At 41.8% G+C, this 20,784-nt stretch overlaps 1 protein-coding gene across 2 annotated transcripts in view; it reads right to left on the bottom strand.

Moving 5' to 3' along the window:
• Nucleotides 1–3,644: 3,644 nt before the first annotated feature.
• Nucleotides 3,645–20,784, bottom strand: part of SYT8 (synaptotagmin 8) — a 32,941-nt gene continuing 15,801 nt past the window's right edge. For both annotated transcript variants that reach the window (XM_072985658.2, XM_020788791.3), the window contains exons 3-9: nt 16,618–16,778; nt 15,798–15,893; nt 15,203–15,370; nt 13,812–13,979; nt 6,617–6,734; nt 5,898–6,031; nt 3,645–4,521 (exon numbers count right to left, since the gene is read on the bottom strand). In XM_072985658.2, the coding sequence (XP_072841759.2) occupies nt 4,288–4,521; nt 5,898–6,031; nt 6,617–6,734; nt 13,812–13,979; nt 15,203–15,370; nt 15,798–15,893; nt 16,618–16,778 (1,079 nt within the window). In that variant the 3' untranslated portion in view covers nt 3,645–4,287. The remainder of the gene's footprint in view (nt 4,522–5,897; nt 6,032–6,616; nt 6,735–13,811; nt 13,980–15,202; nt 15,371–15,797; nt 15,894–16,617; nt 16,779–20,784) is intronic.

Raw genomic sequence — 20,784 nt, 5'->3', positions numbered from 1 at the left:
AAGATTTGACTGCAAGCTGGTAATTTGATTGTTTGTATGATTTTGTATAAAATATGTGGTTCTTTTTTGCCCACATGCTGTACAATTACCGTATTTTCATACATATAATGTGCATATGGTTTTTTTCAAGCCATGGGACCTGCTGTGCATTATATTCATAGGGGCCCCATAATCTTTTCAGTGCTTAGAACCTCTGAAGGTCTTAATCCAGCCCTGTATTTAATAATTAAAGTATAAAAAACCAATAAGGTTATTTAGTTTATCCTAGAACTGCAGTAATCCATTTCATTGTCCTGCTTCTTTTACCCCGAGTAACTAGATGAATGGCTGAAACAACCACAACCAAGTTAAAGCTAAATGGATGAGCTTATTTAGTCAAGCACGGAATGCCATCTCTCTGTATATGCCTATAAATTACATAAGTGTACCAAATTTATATTGAGGCTTCATTGGCTATTATACTGCTCTTGCATAATAAAATGCCATCGCACTCCACAACAAAACATGCCAACTGGCTCAGTATGTTCTGCTATATTTAAGAATTCCAGATGTTATACTGATTTCCTGTGATAAATACTTGCACAGTTATGATCCTGGAAAACAGTATTTGCATACATTACATGCTTTTGGAATTGTAGGGAAACATATTTTTCAATTCAATACTTGATGCTGTATGTATTCTACTCTGACAGTTGAGCTGCACAGTTCACTGTTTTGCTTAATGGAGGTAATAGCCTGAAATACAAAATATGGCAAAACTCAGCAAAACGTGAGCGTTTAAATCCTGCTGATTTCAAAAAGACAGTAAACGCTTGCACAGAGCTGAAACCATTAGGCCTTGGTAAAGTTTACTTTTGGCTGGGCTGAACTCGTGCATTCTTGAACAGTGCTTTTATTTAGATAAGAATCCTGGGCATCAAAGCTGAGAACAATAAAAATGGCCCTTGGCATGTTTCAAAATCTAATTTAAAAAAAGAGGAAGCGTTTGTGTAGTAAAGTGATGCAGATCTCACAGATTCCTTGAAGTTTATAGATCCAAACAAGAATGGCTAAAAAGGAAAACACAGAGAATGACACTTACCTAGTTTTTGAAAGAGGAGTGTCTTGTACAAATCATCTGCCTTTTGCTGGCTTTTTTCCTGGCACTTACCAGCTTACTGCTATAGCTGGGCTGCCTGAAGGAATCAAAGAGGCAAGCAAACTCCATCATTTATGAAGAGTCTACTCCTCCACCAAACTGATTATGATTGGCTACCCACTCCTGTCTTTGGGTATCCAAGATACTGCTCTTCTGTACAATGCCACACGTCATAGCATGGGATCCAGGAACAGAAGCTCTTTGTTAATTTGTGGTACAAATATATATATAGGAAGAGGCTGCGCTGGATATCTTTCAAAGTGAATTGTGGACAATAAACCTGGCTAGGGAAGCTGAAATGAGGTAACGGGAGCATTAAGAAGACAGAGTGGTATCACACTCAGCAATGCTTGTCTTCCAAATGAGTTAGGAGTAGGAAGGCTCCAGATTGCTGCAGTATTGATCCTCTTGATGGCAACAGTCCTAGCACAGAGCTGGCATAGTATTGTGCTTAGTGTTTCACTGGGACTTGGCAGATCTGATTTCAAGTCCCAGCAGAGCCATGAAACTTACAGGATGGCCTTGGCTTGGTCACTCTCAGACTGGCCTGCCTCACAAGGTTGCTGTGAAAGTTTACATAATTTTTTTTTAAAAAAAGCAATAATAAAATGAAGTCCGGACATGTTTCCACCAATTTAAGCAGCAGATTTTCGATGAAGATAGAGTACACTGATTTGTGCCTTCGTTACCTCACAAAGTGTCTCCTGATCCTAAACAACAACAAAAATCAAAGTATAGAGGTATTTGTTTCTTCCCAACCAATACCTTTCCCATTTTCCTTGCCGTACCATATGTATTACAAGGGGCTTTAATTACAAAGGCTCCCCAGAATGCAAAGTATTTCAGTCCTCATAAGTGATAACATTGAGTCAGAGATAGGAAACTTTGAGTTATTTTGAACCACAACTCCCAGAATTCTATAATCAGAATAACTATTGGCCATGCTGGCAGGGGGGGTTCTAGGAGTTGCAGTTCAAAAGAATTTACCCATCTCAACTTCAGATCAAAATGTACTAAAAGTGAAGCTCTATCACTCTTAGAACCTTTGTTCTATTTGCAAAGAAGGGTCAAGGTACAAAAATTGGCTTGGGGGACCATATGTAGCCCATGGCCCATGATGCCCATTACTTATTTAAGGCAGTGGTTTTGACCTTTAGAACCTGGACATGCTGAGACCCGACATGCTTTACAGCTCTTTGCCTCCTCCTCTTTGTTCCTTTAGTCTGATTTCTCTGTATAGGAGTATGGTGACCTGCACTTGTGCTGTGCAGAGGCCCCTCTTCTGAGGCCAGAAAACCCCTTTCTCAGCTAACAAGCGCAGAAGGCAAAGACTAGCTCTACCTTTAGAGTTTTGGAAGAAGGAGTCATAGCTCTATGGTTGCCATGTTCTTGATTTCCAGTAGCAGCTTGACAGTTTGCTTTTATAAATTAATTAGTCACCATTTTAAGCTACCCACAATTAACTGCAGTCACAGTTAGAATTTCAAAAAGTAGTTATTTTCTTCTTAGTGTCTCAGAATCAATTGGAATAATCTTAGTTCTCCAGAGGGGGAAAAGCCGAGTGCTACAATGCGTTAGCCGATGGTACACAACATGCTGTCCTTTCATCCACTTTGTCATCACCCAGAATACAGGATGAGGTATGGCATCAGCCAGGACTTGAACCATGCAATGATTTGTCTCCCCTAGTTATTGAGGGCACAGCGTGTAACTATAAATGCAAATTTAAACAGTTACAGTATATAGTGAAACCACACAATGAGTAAAGGAATCTCTGGTTAAGTTACAGTTGAAATAAGACTTAGCTATGGCTCAGGTATTGCAAAAAAGGGTAGTCATTTAGTTACTTCTGAACTCTGAAAGTTGCAGGTCCCTGACATCTCTAATTAAAAAGATCAGTAGCCATGGGTGGTGGAAGACCTCTGGAAGGCCATGGACAGTAAGACCAGAAAAGAGCTAGCTAAATAAAGAGTCTGAGCTGGGATAAGACAGACTTCTGTATTCACAGCTTCTTAAATAGATCAACGTTCCCTTCTCAAAAGAAGGGCACCCAGACAGGTATTTTGAGTGGCTGCCTCCACCACTGCTATGTGTAGAATTTCCTCCCAGATGGTTGGCAAAGCTAATGCCAAACATCTTTGGAATGCCTTGTAACACTTTGGGGGGTTGCTTAATAGCATGAACCATTCAGAAGGATAGTGGATAGGTGAGGATTAGGTAAGTGAAGGTTGCACTACTAGACAAAAAAGAGCACACTTACATTCAATTTTGCAGAAGGGATCCTCCTAGTTCATTGCTGTGGCCCTGCCTCTGTGTTTATGGTCTTCTGGTTAAACTAGAACCTATATATGTAGAACTGGCCCAGATCCTACATCATTTATGGATACACCCCAAAAATGTTCCATCGAGAAGCACCTTCACTGGACTAAGAGGTGCAAGCTTTCCTGTAAAATTTGGAGGCACTATTTCCTTTTGATCGCTGGAGAACAACGGATTAACAATGTTATTTATGTTTCTCATAGACATTCTTTACTATGTTTGTCCCATCTGAAAAATGTCTTTGAAATCAACTCAAAATTGGTAGAAGTAATGTTGAAAAATGCATGTACTTTTAAAAATCTTACTAGCACATTGTTCTTAATTACTGTATTGCCTTTTTAGCCCGAAGATAATTCATTCAAAATATTAACAGAAGACATTGAGCACGGCTGTCATTATGTTTATTTCCAGATGCTTCTCTTCTGTCTGGTTTGGGTGGGGAAGTTGCTCTGCTGAGGATCATATGTTGCCTTCCCTAAATCATATTAACCATTCAGATGCAATTTTGCAGAACATCTTGACTCTGATTTTGTGCACTTCTGTTCCTTAAGATGGTGTGACAAGTTCATTCCATAATGGCAGATTGCAGACACATATAATCCTGGATCATTTGAATTCCTGAGGTAACTATTCTTTAAGGCCTCTGAGACTCAGTGAGATATTTAATTCTTTTGCTTGGATTACTTCTTGCCCCATCTCTAACTGATCCTCACATTGCATAGCAACTTGAATTATCAACAGTTCTCATTTTGAACTTGACCTTCCATTCAAGAGCAGAAAAGAGTTCCCTTCTAAATGGAGAGGACTAGGAGGCACCTCTCCAAGGGTTTTTAGCTGTTGGGTAATGGCAGTTTGAACCGTGTCTTCAGGCCCAGAGTTTTATCCATCTCTTCCGCAGGCTGTAGGCTGTGCCACTGTGCCATAGGCCTACGGGGATTGGCCAACATGTCAGACCAATGACGTAGCTGGTTGCCTGTAGCTCGGCAGCTGAGGAACAGCTTCCCAATCTGTTCATCTTTGGTCACTTTGTCATGGTGCCAAATGGAAATCACCAGGTCTACATTCTAGAATCAAGACACAAATTAGTGGAATAACAGAGTACAAAGGCACAGAGGAAGATGAGAAAGATGTTTTCATATAGTGGGCATACTGTACCCTCCAGGGCTTAGAAAAGTTACCTTTTTTGGACTACAACCTCCCAAATCCCCAAACAGAATGGCCAGGGGGGGATTTTAAGAATTATAGTCCAAAAATTAACTTCTCCAAGACTTACACATACCACTCCCCTTCTCCTACAAGATTCGATCTATAGGATGGCAGCTTCGGATATTACAGAAGTGGTAGCACAACTGCTTTCTGGCAGATTCGGCCCACAACATGTCTGAGATGTGGACGTTATTATCATCATATTGATAGGAGGACTGGACAACTGAGGTTCTCCGGATGCTGTTGCACTGTCACTCCCACTGGTTGTGCTTGGTGGAGCTGATGGAAAGTAACTTGACAATCCAGTTGATACCAGTAATTCATGTCCTTATCATCCAAATACAAACCCAACTCCAGGTAGACAAGAACTCCACGGTAAGGAGCCATGCAATTGGCCCTGCTCTCCATAAGAGTGGTCAGCCTTTACACATTGCAGTGAAGCCATTGGATGGATCCGTGGAAGCACCTAGAGTCCCATCCTGTCCTGATTCACCTAATAATGCAGGTACTAATGCAAAGTATTGTGATGGGACTCTTAATTTGCAAGCTTCTGTTTAACTTTGAAATGCATTAAATAGTGTTAGTCTTGCTAACGCAATAGAGGCAGAGGAGCATATAGGCGGCATCACAGGCAGTTCTACCTATCCAAGTGAAGCTTTGGAAGTTACTTTTAAGAAAACTGAATATAATAGCAGGCCGAACCTATCCATAACTGAACATAACTGATGTATCAGCCTAGCTCCTCAGTTATGGATGGTTTCAGTACAGTGGGGGCTTGACTTGAGAACTTAATCTGTATTGGAAGGTGGTTCTCAAGTCAAAAAGTCTGTAGGTCAAGTCTCCATTGACCTACAGTGCACTGAAAACCGATTAATCCCGTAACAGGATGTTTTTGTTCCATTTTGGTTTTTTTCTGGTCTGTAAGTCAAATCTCAGTCTGCAAGTCAAACCTAAATTTTGCGGCCAGAGAAGTTTGTAACTCAAAAAGTCTGTAAGTCAAGCCGTCTGTAAGTCAAGGGTCCACTGTACTTCATTGCATTCATTTGTTTAAAGTAAATTTCCCAGCTTGATATTGAAGCATAATTCATAATTAATTGAATTAGGCTTTTAAGGCAGATCTGAGTGAGAGCAATCTCCCCTGCAGAGACCATTAAAATGCCTATATCAATAAAAAGAATTCCCTATCAATAAACATCTACCACAAAAGCATGTCCATTAGACACAGAGAACACACCTGGATCAAGCTGAAGGGCACTTCAAAAACAAATGCTTCATTGAAGTAGGGACTTAATGTACTTTTCTTTACACTTGTCTTCTTTCTCTTCCATTTCTTTTTGTTCAGAATCAGTTGCACTTTGACATAAGGATCTGGGATGGATGAAAGAACAACCGGAATTTGTAATGAATAAATATATATATAGCACTACAGTGTTATGGAGGTGATCTAAGGTTTCAGTTCAACTGCAGTATGAATTCTTTACAAGACATTTCAATTCAGTCCATTTCCCCAAAACACTAGACTTCCACAAGAGATTCTTAATACCACATACCATGGTGGATTTCCATGACGCATCCCCATTGCTCCCGCAGGACAAGGCAACCTGGTACCATCCAGGTAATAGTGGACTACAGTTCTTATCAGCCCCAGCCAACATGGCCAGTGGTAAGCAATTACAGGAACCATGGTCCAAAACATCTGGAAGGCACCAGATTTGCCTATCCCCTTGGCAGAGAATTTTGCCAACAGCCAACGGCAGAGTGGCTGGGTGTTAGGTTTGAACAGAGAAATCCAGACTGAAATCTCATGTGCATGAATCTGCCGAAATAGATCCAAGCCTTAGTACCCAAAGTACTGTAATATGAGTATTAGCAGTCTCAGAGAAGTGGTCTGTGTATTTGCTGAATGTTCTTTAACTCAGCACAGTGCGGTCCTGCTGTCCTCCCCCCAGTTACCTGATAGTCCCTGTGAATTCATCCGCTTGAGCTTCTTGGCTTCTATAATGACTACTGTTAATTTGCTGGTGCTGGGTACATATCGGAGTGAAAAGCAAATCTCTCCAAGGCGTTCTTGCTATTACAAACAGAAAAAGCAGGAGAAGGGAGAGAGGTGGATACAAGTAATTGGCAAGCTGCTAAAAAAAAGAGAGCTAAATCCTTTCAGGTTAGAAGCCTTCCCACGGATTACACTAGGATTGGGGAGATAGGGTGAACAGAGGGTGCACCAAACATACATGTCTCTCCTGTCATAATAGCTTGATTGTCTCTGCTTAAGGAAGGTTATAGAATATTCAGATAGAATTGGGCCAATCCTACCAAAAGCAAAATGAACAAACAAATAAAAACACAGACATTACAGACAATGTACATGTTCAAGTCCCAGGCCAGAGATGGACATTAAAATATAGCCCAGTATTAGAGTTGGAAGTCCAGTGCAGAGATCATTTACCAGCCAAAAAAATTCATTTTAATAATCTTGAAGCTTGTACTGTACTGTGGCATTTAAGCAAGATCAGGAACATGGCATGGGAAACAGTTTAAACTCTCAGAGAGCTGCTGGTCTGATCAAAACAAGAACATCCCACACCTTTGCAAAGCATTGTTTTTAACATACTGTAACATATCCATATTAGCAAGAATTTTGACCAAAATCCAAGAGGCAGTGGAAGACAGGAGGGCCTGGCATGCTTTGGTCCATGGAGTCACGAAGAGTCGGATGCAACTTAACGACTAAACAACAACCATTAGCAAGAATGGGAAACATTACCTTTTTTTTTGAACTACAACTGTAAAAGTGCCCCAGCATCAGCTAGGGTGGTTGAAATGTTTTGCAAAATTATGATCCAAAAAAGGTAATTCTCCTGTCTCTTGTATTAGTTGAAAACACTGCTCTGTGTGAGTGCTTTAAGACACAGATGAAAATGGTTGCTTCAAGAGTACATAGAAATGTACATTTTAAAATTGATTTGTCATGTTGCTGCTGCTGCTGTCTTCTCCCAAAGCTTGATGGGAGTTTCCCATTTATTTGTCAATGGCTTGAACGCAGATTCAATTTCTTTCTTTCTTTCCTCCCCTGTTTCCCCTATGTTTCAGGGGAACTGCCTGCCTTTTAAAAATACATATTGTGCTGTTTGAAAGTTTATTTATTTGATAGTTCTTTCATTGCTGTACTTTTTAAAAAATGCAAACTGTTCTGTAACATGGTTGTTGTAGGTTTTCCAGGCTGTCTGGCCGTGTTCTTGAGGTTTTTCTTTTTAACATTTTGCCAGTCTCTGTGGCTGGCATCTTCAGACGACAGGAGTCACAGAGCACAGAGTTCTGACTCCTGTCCTCTGAAGGTGCTGGCCACAGAGACTGGCAAAACCTTCAGAAGAAAAACCTCAAGAACACGGCCAGACAGCCCAAAAAACCTACAGCAACCCTTGGATCCTGGCCGTGAAAGCCTTCAAGAATACATTTTCTGTAACACTTTATTGGGAAGGTGGGTTTGTGATACCACAGGCATCAGCCAGCACAACCAAGTGGTATAGCAGACTGTGACCGAACCTTCCCCCATTTTACTCAGCAACAACAGAAAGAAAGTTGTTGGAAGGAAGACATCAGGAGAGCCAATCCAGAGCAGCCAACAAGATATATATATATCAGATAATTACTTTGTATCAGGGAGAACTACTGTAGGTCTGGCCTGTGACTTGCAAGCTTAAGACTATGAAGTTTAACTGTTGCAATATTTCAATAAATATTGTATTCTCAAAGGCTTTCACAGCCAGGATCCGAAGGTTGTTGTAGGTTTTTTGGGCTTTTTGGCCGTGTTCTGAAGGTTTTTCTTCCTAACGTTTTGCTGGCATCTTCAGAGGACAGGAGTTAGAACTCTGTCTGTGTTCTGGTGTAGCGTGTGGGCTAGTTGAGTATTTGTAGCTGTGGGATCAGCGTTTTGACCTTTTCAGGAGATTGGGTGTTTATGGTGATCAGGGTATTTTTTGTTATGGGTGTATTGTTGTGATGGGGGGGAGATTGTCACTGTGATTAATGACTGTTGTTAGCTACTGTAGTCTTTTGTGTGGAGTGATCACTGGTACTTGTGGCTGGGTAGACTTCATTGACCTTTTGCAGGCTGTATTTTTCAGTGCTGGGAGCCAGGCTTTGTTGAGTTTTATACTTTCTTCTTTTTTGTTGAAGCTCTGCTGGTGTTTGTGGATTTCAATGGCTTCCCTGTGTAGTCTAACCTAATGATTGCTGGTGTCGTCCAGTAATTCTGTATTTTGAAATAGGATTTCATGTCCAGCTTGTTTCAGGGCATGTTCAGCTACTGCCGATTTTTCTGGTTATTTTAGTCTACAGTGTCTTTCATGTTCTTTGATTCCCACCACATGGGACCGCATGGGGAAACTTTTGAAAAAACACAATCTACAAACAGTATTCAGACCCACTACAAAAATACAACAAATGTTATGGTCAGCAAAGGACAAAAGGGACCCCCTCAGTACTGCAGGAGTATACCAGATACCTTGCAGTTGTGGCCAGGTATATATTGGGACCACAAAACGCAGCATTCACACCAGAATCAAAGAACATGAAAGACACTGCAGATTAAAAACACCCTGTGAAATATTATTAATGATAAATCAAGAATGTGATTTAATTATATTTCACATGAAAAACTGGGATGGCTAAAAGCTGCATGCCTGGAAATTATGATTTCAATATGCACAGGTTTTGGAGGAAATGGGCACTAGCTGCTCTAGAATGATTAACATACAGTAGTATACCAGATGTGCTCACAGGCCTCTGCTTATACTCATTGCACGGTTTGCTCATATACTCTCCTTCTTCTTGGTTCTCTTTGCCTATTAGCTGCCTTTGTATTGCATTCATGCCTTCTTTGTCACCTGCTGTTCGTATCCAGAATGAACTGTGTCTTAAGCACCACTTCTCTGAGACAGAAATGTCTTTCTCTCATGGGATACACAACTAATGTCTGCAGGTTGTGCTGCTACAGTTGAAAGCAGCTCTCCAGTTTCTCCCTTGGCTAGATAACACAGGAAGGATGATCTATAGCTGTCAGTTTGGGCATATTCTTAGACCATCTTATAACTGACTTAAATCCAAAGGCAAATATTTATTGCACAAAGCTTTTTATTTTTATTTTTAAAAATAACAGTGTATCAATCCTTAAAAGAATACAAGCATAGCCAGATATAAAGGTGAAGTTTGGTTTACCCCAGGAACACTTAAGCAGAAGAAATATATCATTCCTTTCATTGGGCATCCTGGGACTATGCAGCTTGCCCAAGGCCATACAGGCTGGCTTTTCTCCCTGGAGGAAAAGTGGAAGAATCAAGCTCCCAAGTTCTGGATCTGCAACCAGATACCTGAATTATGTCATCCAGCCAGCTGCTACTTGCAGATAAAGATGCTCAAATTCCATCTGGTTCAAATTGTTCCTTTTTTATTTTATTTTTTTCTCTACCAAACCAAATTATTTCTGTTGCAATCAATTTACTTCAAGCCAATTCATAACCTATCTGGTATAATGTGTATCTGAGTATCTTAAAGTATTTGTTTTTAATTGTATTTGAAAAAATGTGGAAATGTGGAAAATAGAAGGCTCTGACCTGGGATAGAAGATAAAAATGGTATCCCCATTCAACCTCCTGTCACCTCCTTCCTTCCTTCCTTCCTTCCTTCCTTCCTTCCTTCCTTCCTTCCTTCCTTCCTTCCTTCCTTCCTTCCTTCCTTCCTTCCTTCCTTCCTTCCTTCCTTCCTTCCTTACTTACTTACTTACTTACTTACTTACTTACTTCCTTCCTTACTTACTTACTTACTTACTTACTTACTTACTTACTTAGGTGGGCACTCTTGTCCAGTCTTTGATCACCCCCTTGATCCTCTGAAACAAAAGCTGCTGCTGTGGATTTTTGGCTTCCAAACTAGTGAAGTAAAATTCAGCACTTGAGAGGGCCCAGTTTGATTCAAGTGTTATTTTGGGCATCCTCACTTCATTTTGGAATTGAAAAGATGGGCTCTTCAGCATTCAGCAATCTCAGCTGCAATTTGGTCATTTTGAAAGTATTTGGAGAGGACATACAGTGGGTGCTGGGCCCCAGCCCCGTCAGTCATGTGACAGTGACAGTTTGAAGAGAGGGAGGTTGATCTACCTGTGTAGCCTTGCCACATAAGGCACTCATGGGGAGGGGAGGGAAACAGCCTTCTGGATCATGTGGAGAATTTACAAAGATACAAAACACCCCCCCCTTCAGATCAGCCCTATTCAGGTATCATGCTAAACAGCTTAGTGCTTTAGGTCTTTTTGGCTGTAGAACCAGAGTTCGGGAGTTCAATTCCCCACTGTGCTTTCTTGACAGTGGCTAAACATGATGATGTATAGCAGACCTGGGCAAAGTGTGGCCCGCAGGCCACAGGTGGCATGAGAGCCACTCCTGTCCAGCCTGCTGGTCGTCACTCCAGTCCGGCCCGCCCATCCCCGCTGAGCGAGCCGAAGTTCCAGCTCCAGTCACCCAGCACGGCAGTAAGCAAAACTCGTGAGATCCAGTGCTGGGATCTTGCAAGTTTTAACTGTTACTCTTGAGCCGCAGGCTGCGGAGCCTGCAGCTCAAGAGGCCAGAAGCGATCCTTGCGCAGGCGACGCGATGACACATCATGTCGCCTGCACCAGATAGAAGGCATTCGGAGAGGAAGGCCACAAGGGAACAGAGGACAGGTGAGCTAGCTCAGTGTCAGGGTTCCCCCCCCCCCGTGGTGAACAAATTACAACACTCACATAGTTAACTCCCTAAAAAGTCATATCCTGACAAGGATATGGCCCTTTTCTGTCCGTTGTGCAATGCAGACACCATGGTACCACTTCATCAGGTGTAGCAATACTGATAACTGGTGCTATAGCAAGTAGGCAATTAGGGAGTTAACTATGTCAGCCTTGTAGTTTGTTCACTGCAGGGCCTCACCCAATGGGGGCCTATTACTACCCACCCCTGAACACAGTTCAGATTTTTCATGTGGCCCCCTATAGAAATTAATTGCCAACCCCTGATCTATAGGGTCCTTTCCAACTCTGCAGTTCTAAGACGATGCTCATCACCATCATCACCACCACTGTTTTAGGGGAGTTCTCTAGCTCAGCCCTTCTGTCATCACTTCTGCTGCCCTTCTACACATGGAGGCCCTGGAGTCTGAAGAGAGAGTATATTATCCATGGGACTCTCCATGGGAAAATCATGTCCCCAATTCATGTGTGACAGAACATCCCCTCTTCAGTCTTGCAGGAGGGTGACAAAACTGGGGCTTGGCCTACTGCAATGTATGATTGGAATGCCTGAAATAGGGCTGTTGTCACTTTCACATGATGAAAGCAGTGACGAAGAGGGGGCAGGATATTGCTCTTTCTTCCTCACTTGTGCGATTCACATGATTTCAACACCAATAAATATAGAGATTACTTCCTTTTCTTTCCCAGTGTGCCTATAAAACAACCTGAAGAATAATTCAGCTCGATCGGGACCAAAATTAGCAATTTTTTAAAAATTGCACTGTTCTCCAAAAGCGAATGATTCCCCTGCTAAGCTGCAAAATTTCTAAGACAACTTGCAGCACATCCTGTGTTAGCAAGACGGACCTTACATAACATTCAGTTTGGCAGGCTCCTTATGTAATGATTTATATAATGGTACAACCTGTGCAGTTTGTCTGTCAGAGCACTTTTTGATTGGCCTTCATAATTGGCCAAATCAGCTGACACTGTGATTAGGCAGATCCATTCAGCATTCTCCCACACTCCTGATTTGGAAAATAACAATAATATACCATTTATGCAATGTGATCTTTTGATGGAGGAAATGAGTTCATCTGATACATAGATCTACTGGCTGACTGGAGCCAGTCTGACAAGGATATGACCCTTTTTTGTCTGTCGTGCAATGCAGACACCATGGTGCCACTTCATCGGGTGTAGCAGTACTGATAACTGGTGCTATAGCAATTAAGGTGGTATACTACAGCAGGCAGGTATTGCTGTGCATCACAGTACTGGACCAGGAGAACATCAAGACGGTTCTCTCCTCTGTGCTGGTTCAGAACCACATGTCTATGCAATGGATTTTTGGAGACCAGTTATCCATGCCCTAGCAAACATCATATTAGGCTACTGTGCTGTGCAGTACTTGGACCTGCTTTGGAAGACAGTTCAGGAACTGCCATTAGATTAGATTAGGCATCCTTCAGTCTCAAGAGACTATAATAGCATGCCCTGAATAGAGGACTTGGAACAGCATCTAGTGCGGCTGAGAAGTCCAATTCGAGAGTGACAATCTCTTCCACGTTGAAGACAAATACAATCTGTCTTCTGTCCAGCTCCCTGATTTTGCTGGCTTTGGGACTGCCTCTTTGCCTTGGCCTGCTGGACAAGTGACTCTTCAAAATACAATTAGCACAGAATGTAATTGTGAGATTACCTACCACTGGGAGTTATGGTCACATCACACCTGAGCTGTGTTAGCTGTACTCCTTTCTAGTTCATTCATGACCCAGTTAATGGGCCGTTTTTGACCTTAAGAGCCCTTCTTAGGAAGGTACTCTTAATATCTACCTTGCGTCAGGCAACACTCTTTTTCTTTCTGTAGCTTTTGAGATGAAGTTTCAATCCTGATAACTGTGTTATGACATAAAATTTGCAGGATTCAGCTTATTATGGTTATTTATATATTAACAGTTATACTATTTTTTTAAATTGATAATTTGAAGGGTACCCTAAACAGGTTCTGAACAAATAAGTGACTGTAATTTTGTATACCTTCTTGCACAATTAAATAAGAAAAGTTAGCTGAAATGGATTTCATTCATAAATAGGAAAATGCTTTCTGCTGGTTTAACTAATTCAGCAGGTCAGGTTATTACTAATCTATGTTTCATTAACTTTGTCCCATCTTTATTTTAATTATTACATAATGTTCATTCTCCCAGTTTTTTATACAATGATGACCTAAGGTTACAGTCAATAACACGGAATTAAATAGGAATTGATACATTGTGGGGAAAATGCTGAAATGGCCAGATAAAGTCTAAACATGGGTAGTTCAGGTGCTGATTTGCCAGGCCAGCTAGCAGCATTTGCCACCCCTCTGCCCAAGTTACCCACCTCAATCTTGCTTGCTGCACTGAGTTCATGCCATTGTTCCATGACATGATGCAAGTCAACATCCCCAAGAGGCAGCCGCATCTCTCCAATGATGTCATGTTTGGAAAAGCGGTTGAAATCATACACCTGCATCACAAGCATGGTCTCGGTGACGTCTGCCTGGGGTATCTGCAGAGAAAGAAAAGACCAGAAAGCAATATGATTTCCAGGCAGTTTCTGTGAGATCCAATTCCATGTCATGCTGAAGTTCTATTAATTTGCACTCCTGTGTAATATAGGAATGCAAGGCTCCCAACACAGGAACACAAGAACTTACTGGATTGGCCCAAAGTTCATATTGTCCAACAATGGGTTTGTATCAGTTGACAGAGAGACCCACAAGGAAAGCTTACAGCAAGTAGGGCAAAATGGCATTAACTAGCTGTCTACTGACATTTGTCTCCCATCAGCTGTTACTCAAATACACTGCCACAACGGAACAAGTAGCATTTTAACCTACTTTTTCAAATGCTACTTCTAAAAAGCATTTAAATGCGTTTTAGAGGCATTTTGACACTAATTGTTCAAGCCCTATGTCACTCTCTTATAAGTCCTAAGTGGCAAGGGAAATATTGTCTTGCTCTGTCTTTCGTGCTTTTGTAATTACCTGCATTTCAAAGATTTGCTGTGGTTGTTCTATACATTCAAGTCAGAACCAAATTATGGCAACCCTAATAGGACTGTCAAGGTAAGTGAGATATTTGAGGAGTGGTTTTACCAGTTCCACACACCCTAGAGAGTTTCCATGGCTACATGGGGATTTAAACCCAGGCCTCTTGAGTCCTAAATACATCTCTCTATCCGGTATCATTTCAAAGATACAGTATCACCACTGATCACCAGAGGGAACCAGATAATATTTCCCTGCATTTTTCCAAGTGCTGGCAGCACATTAATAAAGCACAATGTGACAAGTTGCTTCTGCTGAGAGAATAAGAAAGGGGACAGTAATATGGCTGGCTGCCATTAATTCAGTTTTCAAACCAACATTTCAGTATTGTCAACTTTCATACACAGAGTTCTCGTATGTTCATAGTAGATAACAATCCCCATAATATGAGAATATAGGAATTCAGCATCTTCACAAAAGTTTCATCCCAGCTAGTCATTGAGCTGTGTTGCTTTTAGAAAGGCAAGACAACATGTTCATTTTTGAAGCATAACATACATTATGATACTAAACACATGACATAGAAGTTGCCCCATTCATTTCAACAGAATAGGCGTATTAGGCTCAATATATATATGGTATTTTAGCACATCATTATATATGTATAACAATAGGATAGTGTTACAATACTGAACCAGAAAAAAACTGGATGAATTCCTTGACAAGCAGTACTGCCCCCTACCTGGAAAACAAAGGACTCATTGAAAACAGGGCTGAGTGTCTTGCGGTGAACTTTTGTTTCATACTTCTTCCTTATATCAGATGTAAGGTAGACAATCACATAGGGATCAGAAGTGCCTCCACTGTCCATGGCCTTCAGGTCAGCTGCTTGCTTCACAGCAACCTTCATCTAAAAGAGAATCAATGCCAAAACATTAGCAGCACAGAAAGGCAGCATGCATTCCATTTAGATAGCCTGAAGTAATGAAGATATGATGTACAACTGGAGAAGCAAACAAAGCCATATAAGAAAAAGCATGCAGAAGCCATTTGGAGCAACACAGCACGGCAAAGAATCAGATGAACAGCCCACAAGCTAAGCATATTTATGTGACATCTGTTCCTAGACACCAGTTGTATTGCAGATCAACATATGGGCTAGATGAGAACAATAAAGGGCCAGCAGGCAAGATTTTGCAGGGTCTAGCAATAAGGAGAAGGAGAAACACAGAGGTAGATCTGAAAGGCTGGCAGGAGCAGGGGAGGGGTTGTTCTTGTTGGAATAAGATAGCTTTGTAATAAAAGTTGAACACAAATACTTCATCCTTGACCTATACCTCTTGATTACGGAAGTCATATTCCAGGGAGTATTGCAGACGCCCTCGTTTCTCATCCGCCAGTCCACACTCAATGTCTTCTGTATCAGGCTGGACCTATATCAAGATAGCAGCGTTCTCTTGTTATGGTATAGTGATGTCTAAACAGTTCAGAGAGAAGACGGGACAGCTTGCTAAATATATGGATCAGTTGCCCTCTCAGAAGAAGGAGATCAGCTAAGGGACCAATTAGTGCCATTCAGGGTTCCACCAGTGACCTCCAGCAGCAAAAGAAAAGAAATAAACATATGTATTTGGGAAGTAGGCTGCTCTGTCCTGTTTCTTGCTCCCAGACACCAAAAAGATACCTGTTTTCCCCCCTGTTTCCTAAACTTGATTTATTTGGATAGCAGCAATTGCAGTTTTAACCTCACCAGGTCATGAAGAGTTGCCCATACTATTTTTGTTCCAGGTATTTTCACTAGGGTGCACCTGCATCCAGTATCTTTCCTCATACACATTGACCTCTCTCTCTCAGATTATTGTTTGACAGGTCAAATAACTTTTTATGTCCCTGCTTTTCTTAGCCGCAGAGAAGGATGAGACGGTCAGCCAATGACCTGCCAGGTAGGCAATCAATCTCAACCTCAGATGAAGCCAGCCGGATTGTGTCAATGAGTCATTCTGTTCTCCAGTAAGAAAGGAGCCTCACTGATGCACCACTGGAAGTTCTCAAATGCTCAAAATATTATTTTGTGACATTCCCCCTCTCAAGAGGAAGCTGAACATTTTTTTGTCCAGAGAGATAAGAGAGACACCAGAAAGAATGAGAAGACTTTACCAAACTGGTGGTGGTGGAAGTGCCGTTGAGGCTCCTCAAGTTGACTTTTTCCTTCTTCTTGCGTTTCTTCCTGCAGCAACAGCATCTGATGATGCAGACGAGTAAGAGTAGAAGAACTAGGCCAACTGCGACAACAATTGCGATAAGAGCCCATCTTGGCACTGTTGCAACATTAGAGGACAAGAAAGAAAATTAAGGAGGCATTCCTCCTTCCCTTTTTATGGAAGAGTCTTTGCCCAAAGGCAGTACCTTTCAGAAGTCCCATATCACTTCCTAACATAAGACAAATAGTTACAATTTTTTTAAAAAAACCATCCAGATGGAAATGTCAGAAGTTAATCCCTGTTGTTTTGCCAATATTTTCAGAGCTTGGAAGAAAAGAGTATATAATTAACATCAAATAACAAGTTTCTTATGATTAATGTGTTATTCTGTGAATAAAGGCATAACTATATTATTGCATGACTGCAACTTAAGGCAAGATATGTTTATTTCTTCTGAGGCACAACTGCAATGTTTAGTTACTTGCATAGTAATACAGTCTGATCTCACTAAATGGCAGAGGAGGAAAATAACATGCCTGAAGTGTTGACTTTTGCTGTTCCCTCTTCAGTGGTGGATGCTGCTCAGGCAATGACAAAGTGGGTGGAAGGAGAATGTATACCACAGGCCAGGGGTGTATAGCTTTCAGGGGGAAAATGAAGTAATTGAAACTTGTTCAATTTAGTTCCTTTTGAGGAAAAAAACCACAAAGACTTCACTTTAATAATTGGTGCTATAGCAGTAGCAGCAGTTTTACTGGGGGCAGAGTTCAAATTGTGGCTACATTTTAACCTCTGGATTTCCCCCCTATGCTCTTTGCATTCTTTTCTCAGACATCTTCTCACCGCCAGCACTGTGGAAGACCAGAAAAGGAAGCCAGCTTAATATGCTTATACGTAATCCCATCTTCAGAAGCATCCCTGCAATTTCCCTCTGTAGAACTTTTGCTTTTAATTGTGGTAGTTAACTACCACCAGAGGGCATCCTCAGTTAAAATGCCGGCTCCTTTTGTGCTTGAAGGAAATTTATTTGAGGGAATGGGGTGGAGGGCACATATGCGTAAAGCCGGAATGTAGTCACACACATCCCCGCCCCGTTCAAACAAGCAAATCACATGTTCTTTTTGCCTTATTTGACTGAAGTCAGCTTGTCTGGAATTCAAAAACGGAATGGAAAGAAACCAAGCTACAGAAACAAATTTATGGGCATTGTTTACTGGTGGTTGCCAATAATTCACAGGTGCCAAGAGTGGCTCAAGAACGCTTCCTGTATCCTATTCACTTCAACAGAGCTTGTGCAAGAGTTCTCTTTCTCCCATATGAATAAACCAGGGATGTGCCTCCAAACTAAATGTGCTGACTTTTGCTACCACCACAGGGGCAACACTGTGTTTTCCTTTTAAAAAATGAGATGCACAAAGAGCATGTGCCATGTTTTAAGGTACAGCCATGTTCCAAGAAGCTGCTAATGTTCTGCTGAAACTTAGCCCAGAGTGAGTTTGGAGTTTCAGTGCACCTTGCCCATGCCAAAAGATTGCCTATCCCAGGTGAAAGAGGGGTTAAAACTGCTAATAAACTAGGCTCAGTAGGAATGCTGGCAGGCAGATGGAAAAGGCAAAGAGGGAATTTGGATCTGCTATCTTAAAATAAGCCGGCTGGAACACTGGACAGGAGCAGTCCATCCTGCAATGTTTTGCTGTGGCCCTGCATTCTGAATGTTGACTTCCCAGAAAAAGCTATCCATAGCATGCTTTAAAAAGTACAGTTTCTACAAAAGAAATGAAAGGTCAGTTTGAGTCACAACAATTGCACAAAGGACCTTGGAGCAAGGGAGGGTCTGTGATCTTGGTAGAAGGAATTTCAGAGGGGGCATCATGTTAGCCTGTTGCACCAAAACCCACAAACAGATTTCTGGCAGCATAGAGATGAACCAATTTCCTGTGGTGTGAGCCTTGGTGGACTACGCCCACTGCGTCAGAAGCATAAAGTATTATCCTGCATTGCAAGTATCTATATATGCACATGGTTGGGTGGAGGAATTGTAAACAGTGAAGTCAGATTGCTTTTTTTTCCCTTTTGTAATCATGCTACATGGATTAATCAGGTCCACAATGCATGGTTGTCTGTGTTAATCATTCCATATCTATTTTGTGAATGACCACTGTCTGTTCTTTCTGCATATTCATTTCTCTCTGACCTCACTGTTTCCCCCACCCAATTTGCTTTTGGATTGGTGGGGATGCATGAGCTCAAATTCCCATGCAATGAATGGAACAGCTGTTTAAAGGTCGGCTTAGTCCAGGTCTGGTTTAAAGGCAAAGACGTATCAGAGGAGAGAGCCTAGTATCAGGAGTAGAGCTTGGAAACCTTGCTTTTTGGGCTACTGCCTCCTAGAATCCCCTATGCTGGCTTGTCCAAAAAAGTAACATTTCCAAGCACCGATCAGCACAACATACCAAAGAGACGTACAGCTCACCTGCTCACAGTCTTTCTCAACCTAACAAAGTAAATTGGTTTCCTACATACTTCCAATTTTCAAAGAAGTAGCTACGTTAGTCTGTACAAGAATATCAGATCAGAGAAAAAAGTGAGACACCTTAAAGACTTGCTGCTATACTTTAATCTGAGCTTTTGTGGATCAAGTCCGAGGAAGTACACTTGCCCCAGGAAGGCTCTCATTATAGCTGCACAGGATTGCAGCTATGACACTGTGGAGCAGAGCAAAGTTTATGGGGCAAATCTAAAAATGTGGCAGTGCAAACAAAAATATATAACTTTGAAACAAATTTGGCACAAGTATAGCAGACAGTCTGCTCTTGCTCTGTGCCAAATCTGGGGATGTTTAGACAAAGGATTTTTTACTTAAGTTTTTTTTTAAAGACAGTATGAATGTCAACAACACCAATGGTAGCAGTCAGCAGTGGCTGTCAACCTGGGATACCTCAGGTGTTCTTAGATTGTTATTCCCAGAAGCCTTCACCACTAACTTTGCAGGCTGGGGTTTCTGGGTGTTGTAGCCCAAGAACACCAAGGTTATCCAAAGTTGGGAACTACTGAGCTACCACTATCATTCACATTTGTCAAAAACAACAGACCTTACAATTGCTTTGTGTTTGGGTGAGAAGTGGTTAACTGATGCAAAAAAAAAAAAAGGAATTTTCCCTTGCTTGTTATCACTTTGTGAATAGTACTGAGCATAAGAAGGTATCATGTAGACCAGTGGTCCCCAACCTTTTCTGAACCGTGGACCAGTTGGGGGAGGGTTGGGGTTTTGGGGGGGCGGGGCACCCTGCTGTGCTTGTGGGTGGGTGGGGTGCACTCGCAGGTGGGCGGGCTGTGCATTCGTGGGGGGAATGCATGCGGGGGGGAAGATCTGTCTCTGCAGCCCAGTGCTGCCATGACCATGGACCAGCACTGGGCCATGGACCAGAGGTTGGGGACCCCTGATGTGGACCATCTTGATTGCTGCCATTGGTGTCGTCAACATTCAGGCTGCCCTTTGCTATGTAAAGCTCGGCATCCTTTTTCCTGCTGGCAATGTAGACACAATATTGAGCAGCAATACTGGGCCATTTCCTAGCATTTTGAATCATAGATACAGAAGCACAATATCCCACATTCATAAACCAGAGGTTTGGGTACTGGCTGATGTAAATGTACTTACTTAGGTCTTCATGCAGGGGGAAAAATATCAGAACAATTAGCACTGAGGGATGAAAATATCTGGGGACGTTGGGTGAGAGCAGTGATGTAGTGTCAAATTTCAAAGTGTACATGCTCATCATATCAGTCCCTGCTGCAATGATAGTTCCAATATTCCAGGAGTTGAATGGTTCCATGTTAGCAAAGGATGAACATATCAGCACAAAAATGAATGGTTCTTAATTGCCCACCGAAGACCAAAGGACCCTGAAAAACTTTGCGTTACAACAGAGATGGCTGTTCCCATTTCTGTCTCAGCAATTGTGAGGACTGCAACCCAGATGAGAGGAAACAGAGAAACTTGATGGTCTGGCAGATGCTGTTGGAGTCCCTGCTGCTCAGAAAGTCCCAGGGCTTAAATACAGTGAGCCCAGGTTTTACCAGACATTGTATGTGAGGTGGCTTTAAAGCCTGAGGGCCCCAT

The sequence above is a fragment of the Pogona vitticeps genome, chromosome 1 (genome assembly GCF_051106095.1).
Source record: "Pogona vitticeps strain Pit_001003342236 chromosome 1, PviZW2.1, whole genome shotgun sequence".
In the NCBI taxonomy this organism is placed as follows: Eukaryota; Metazoa; Chordata; class Lepidosauria; order Squamata; family Agamidae; genus Pogona; species Pogona vitticeps.
This window is presented reverse-complemented; position numbering and strand designations above follow the sequence as displayed.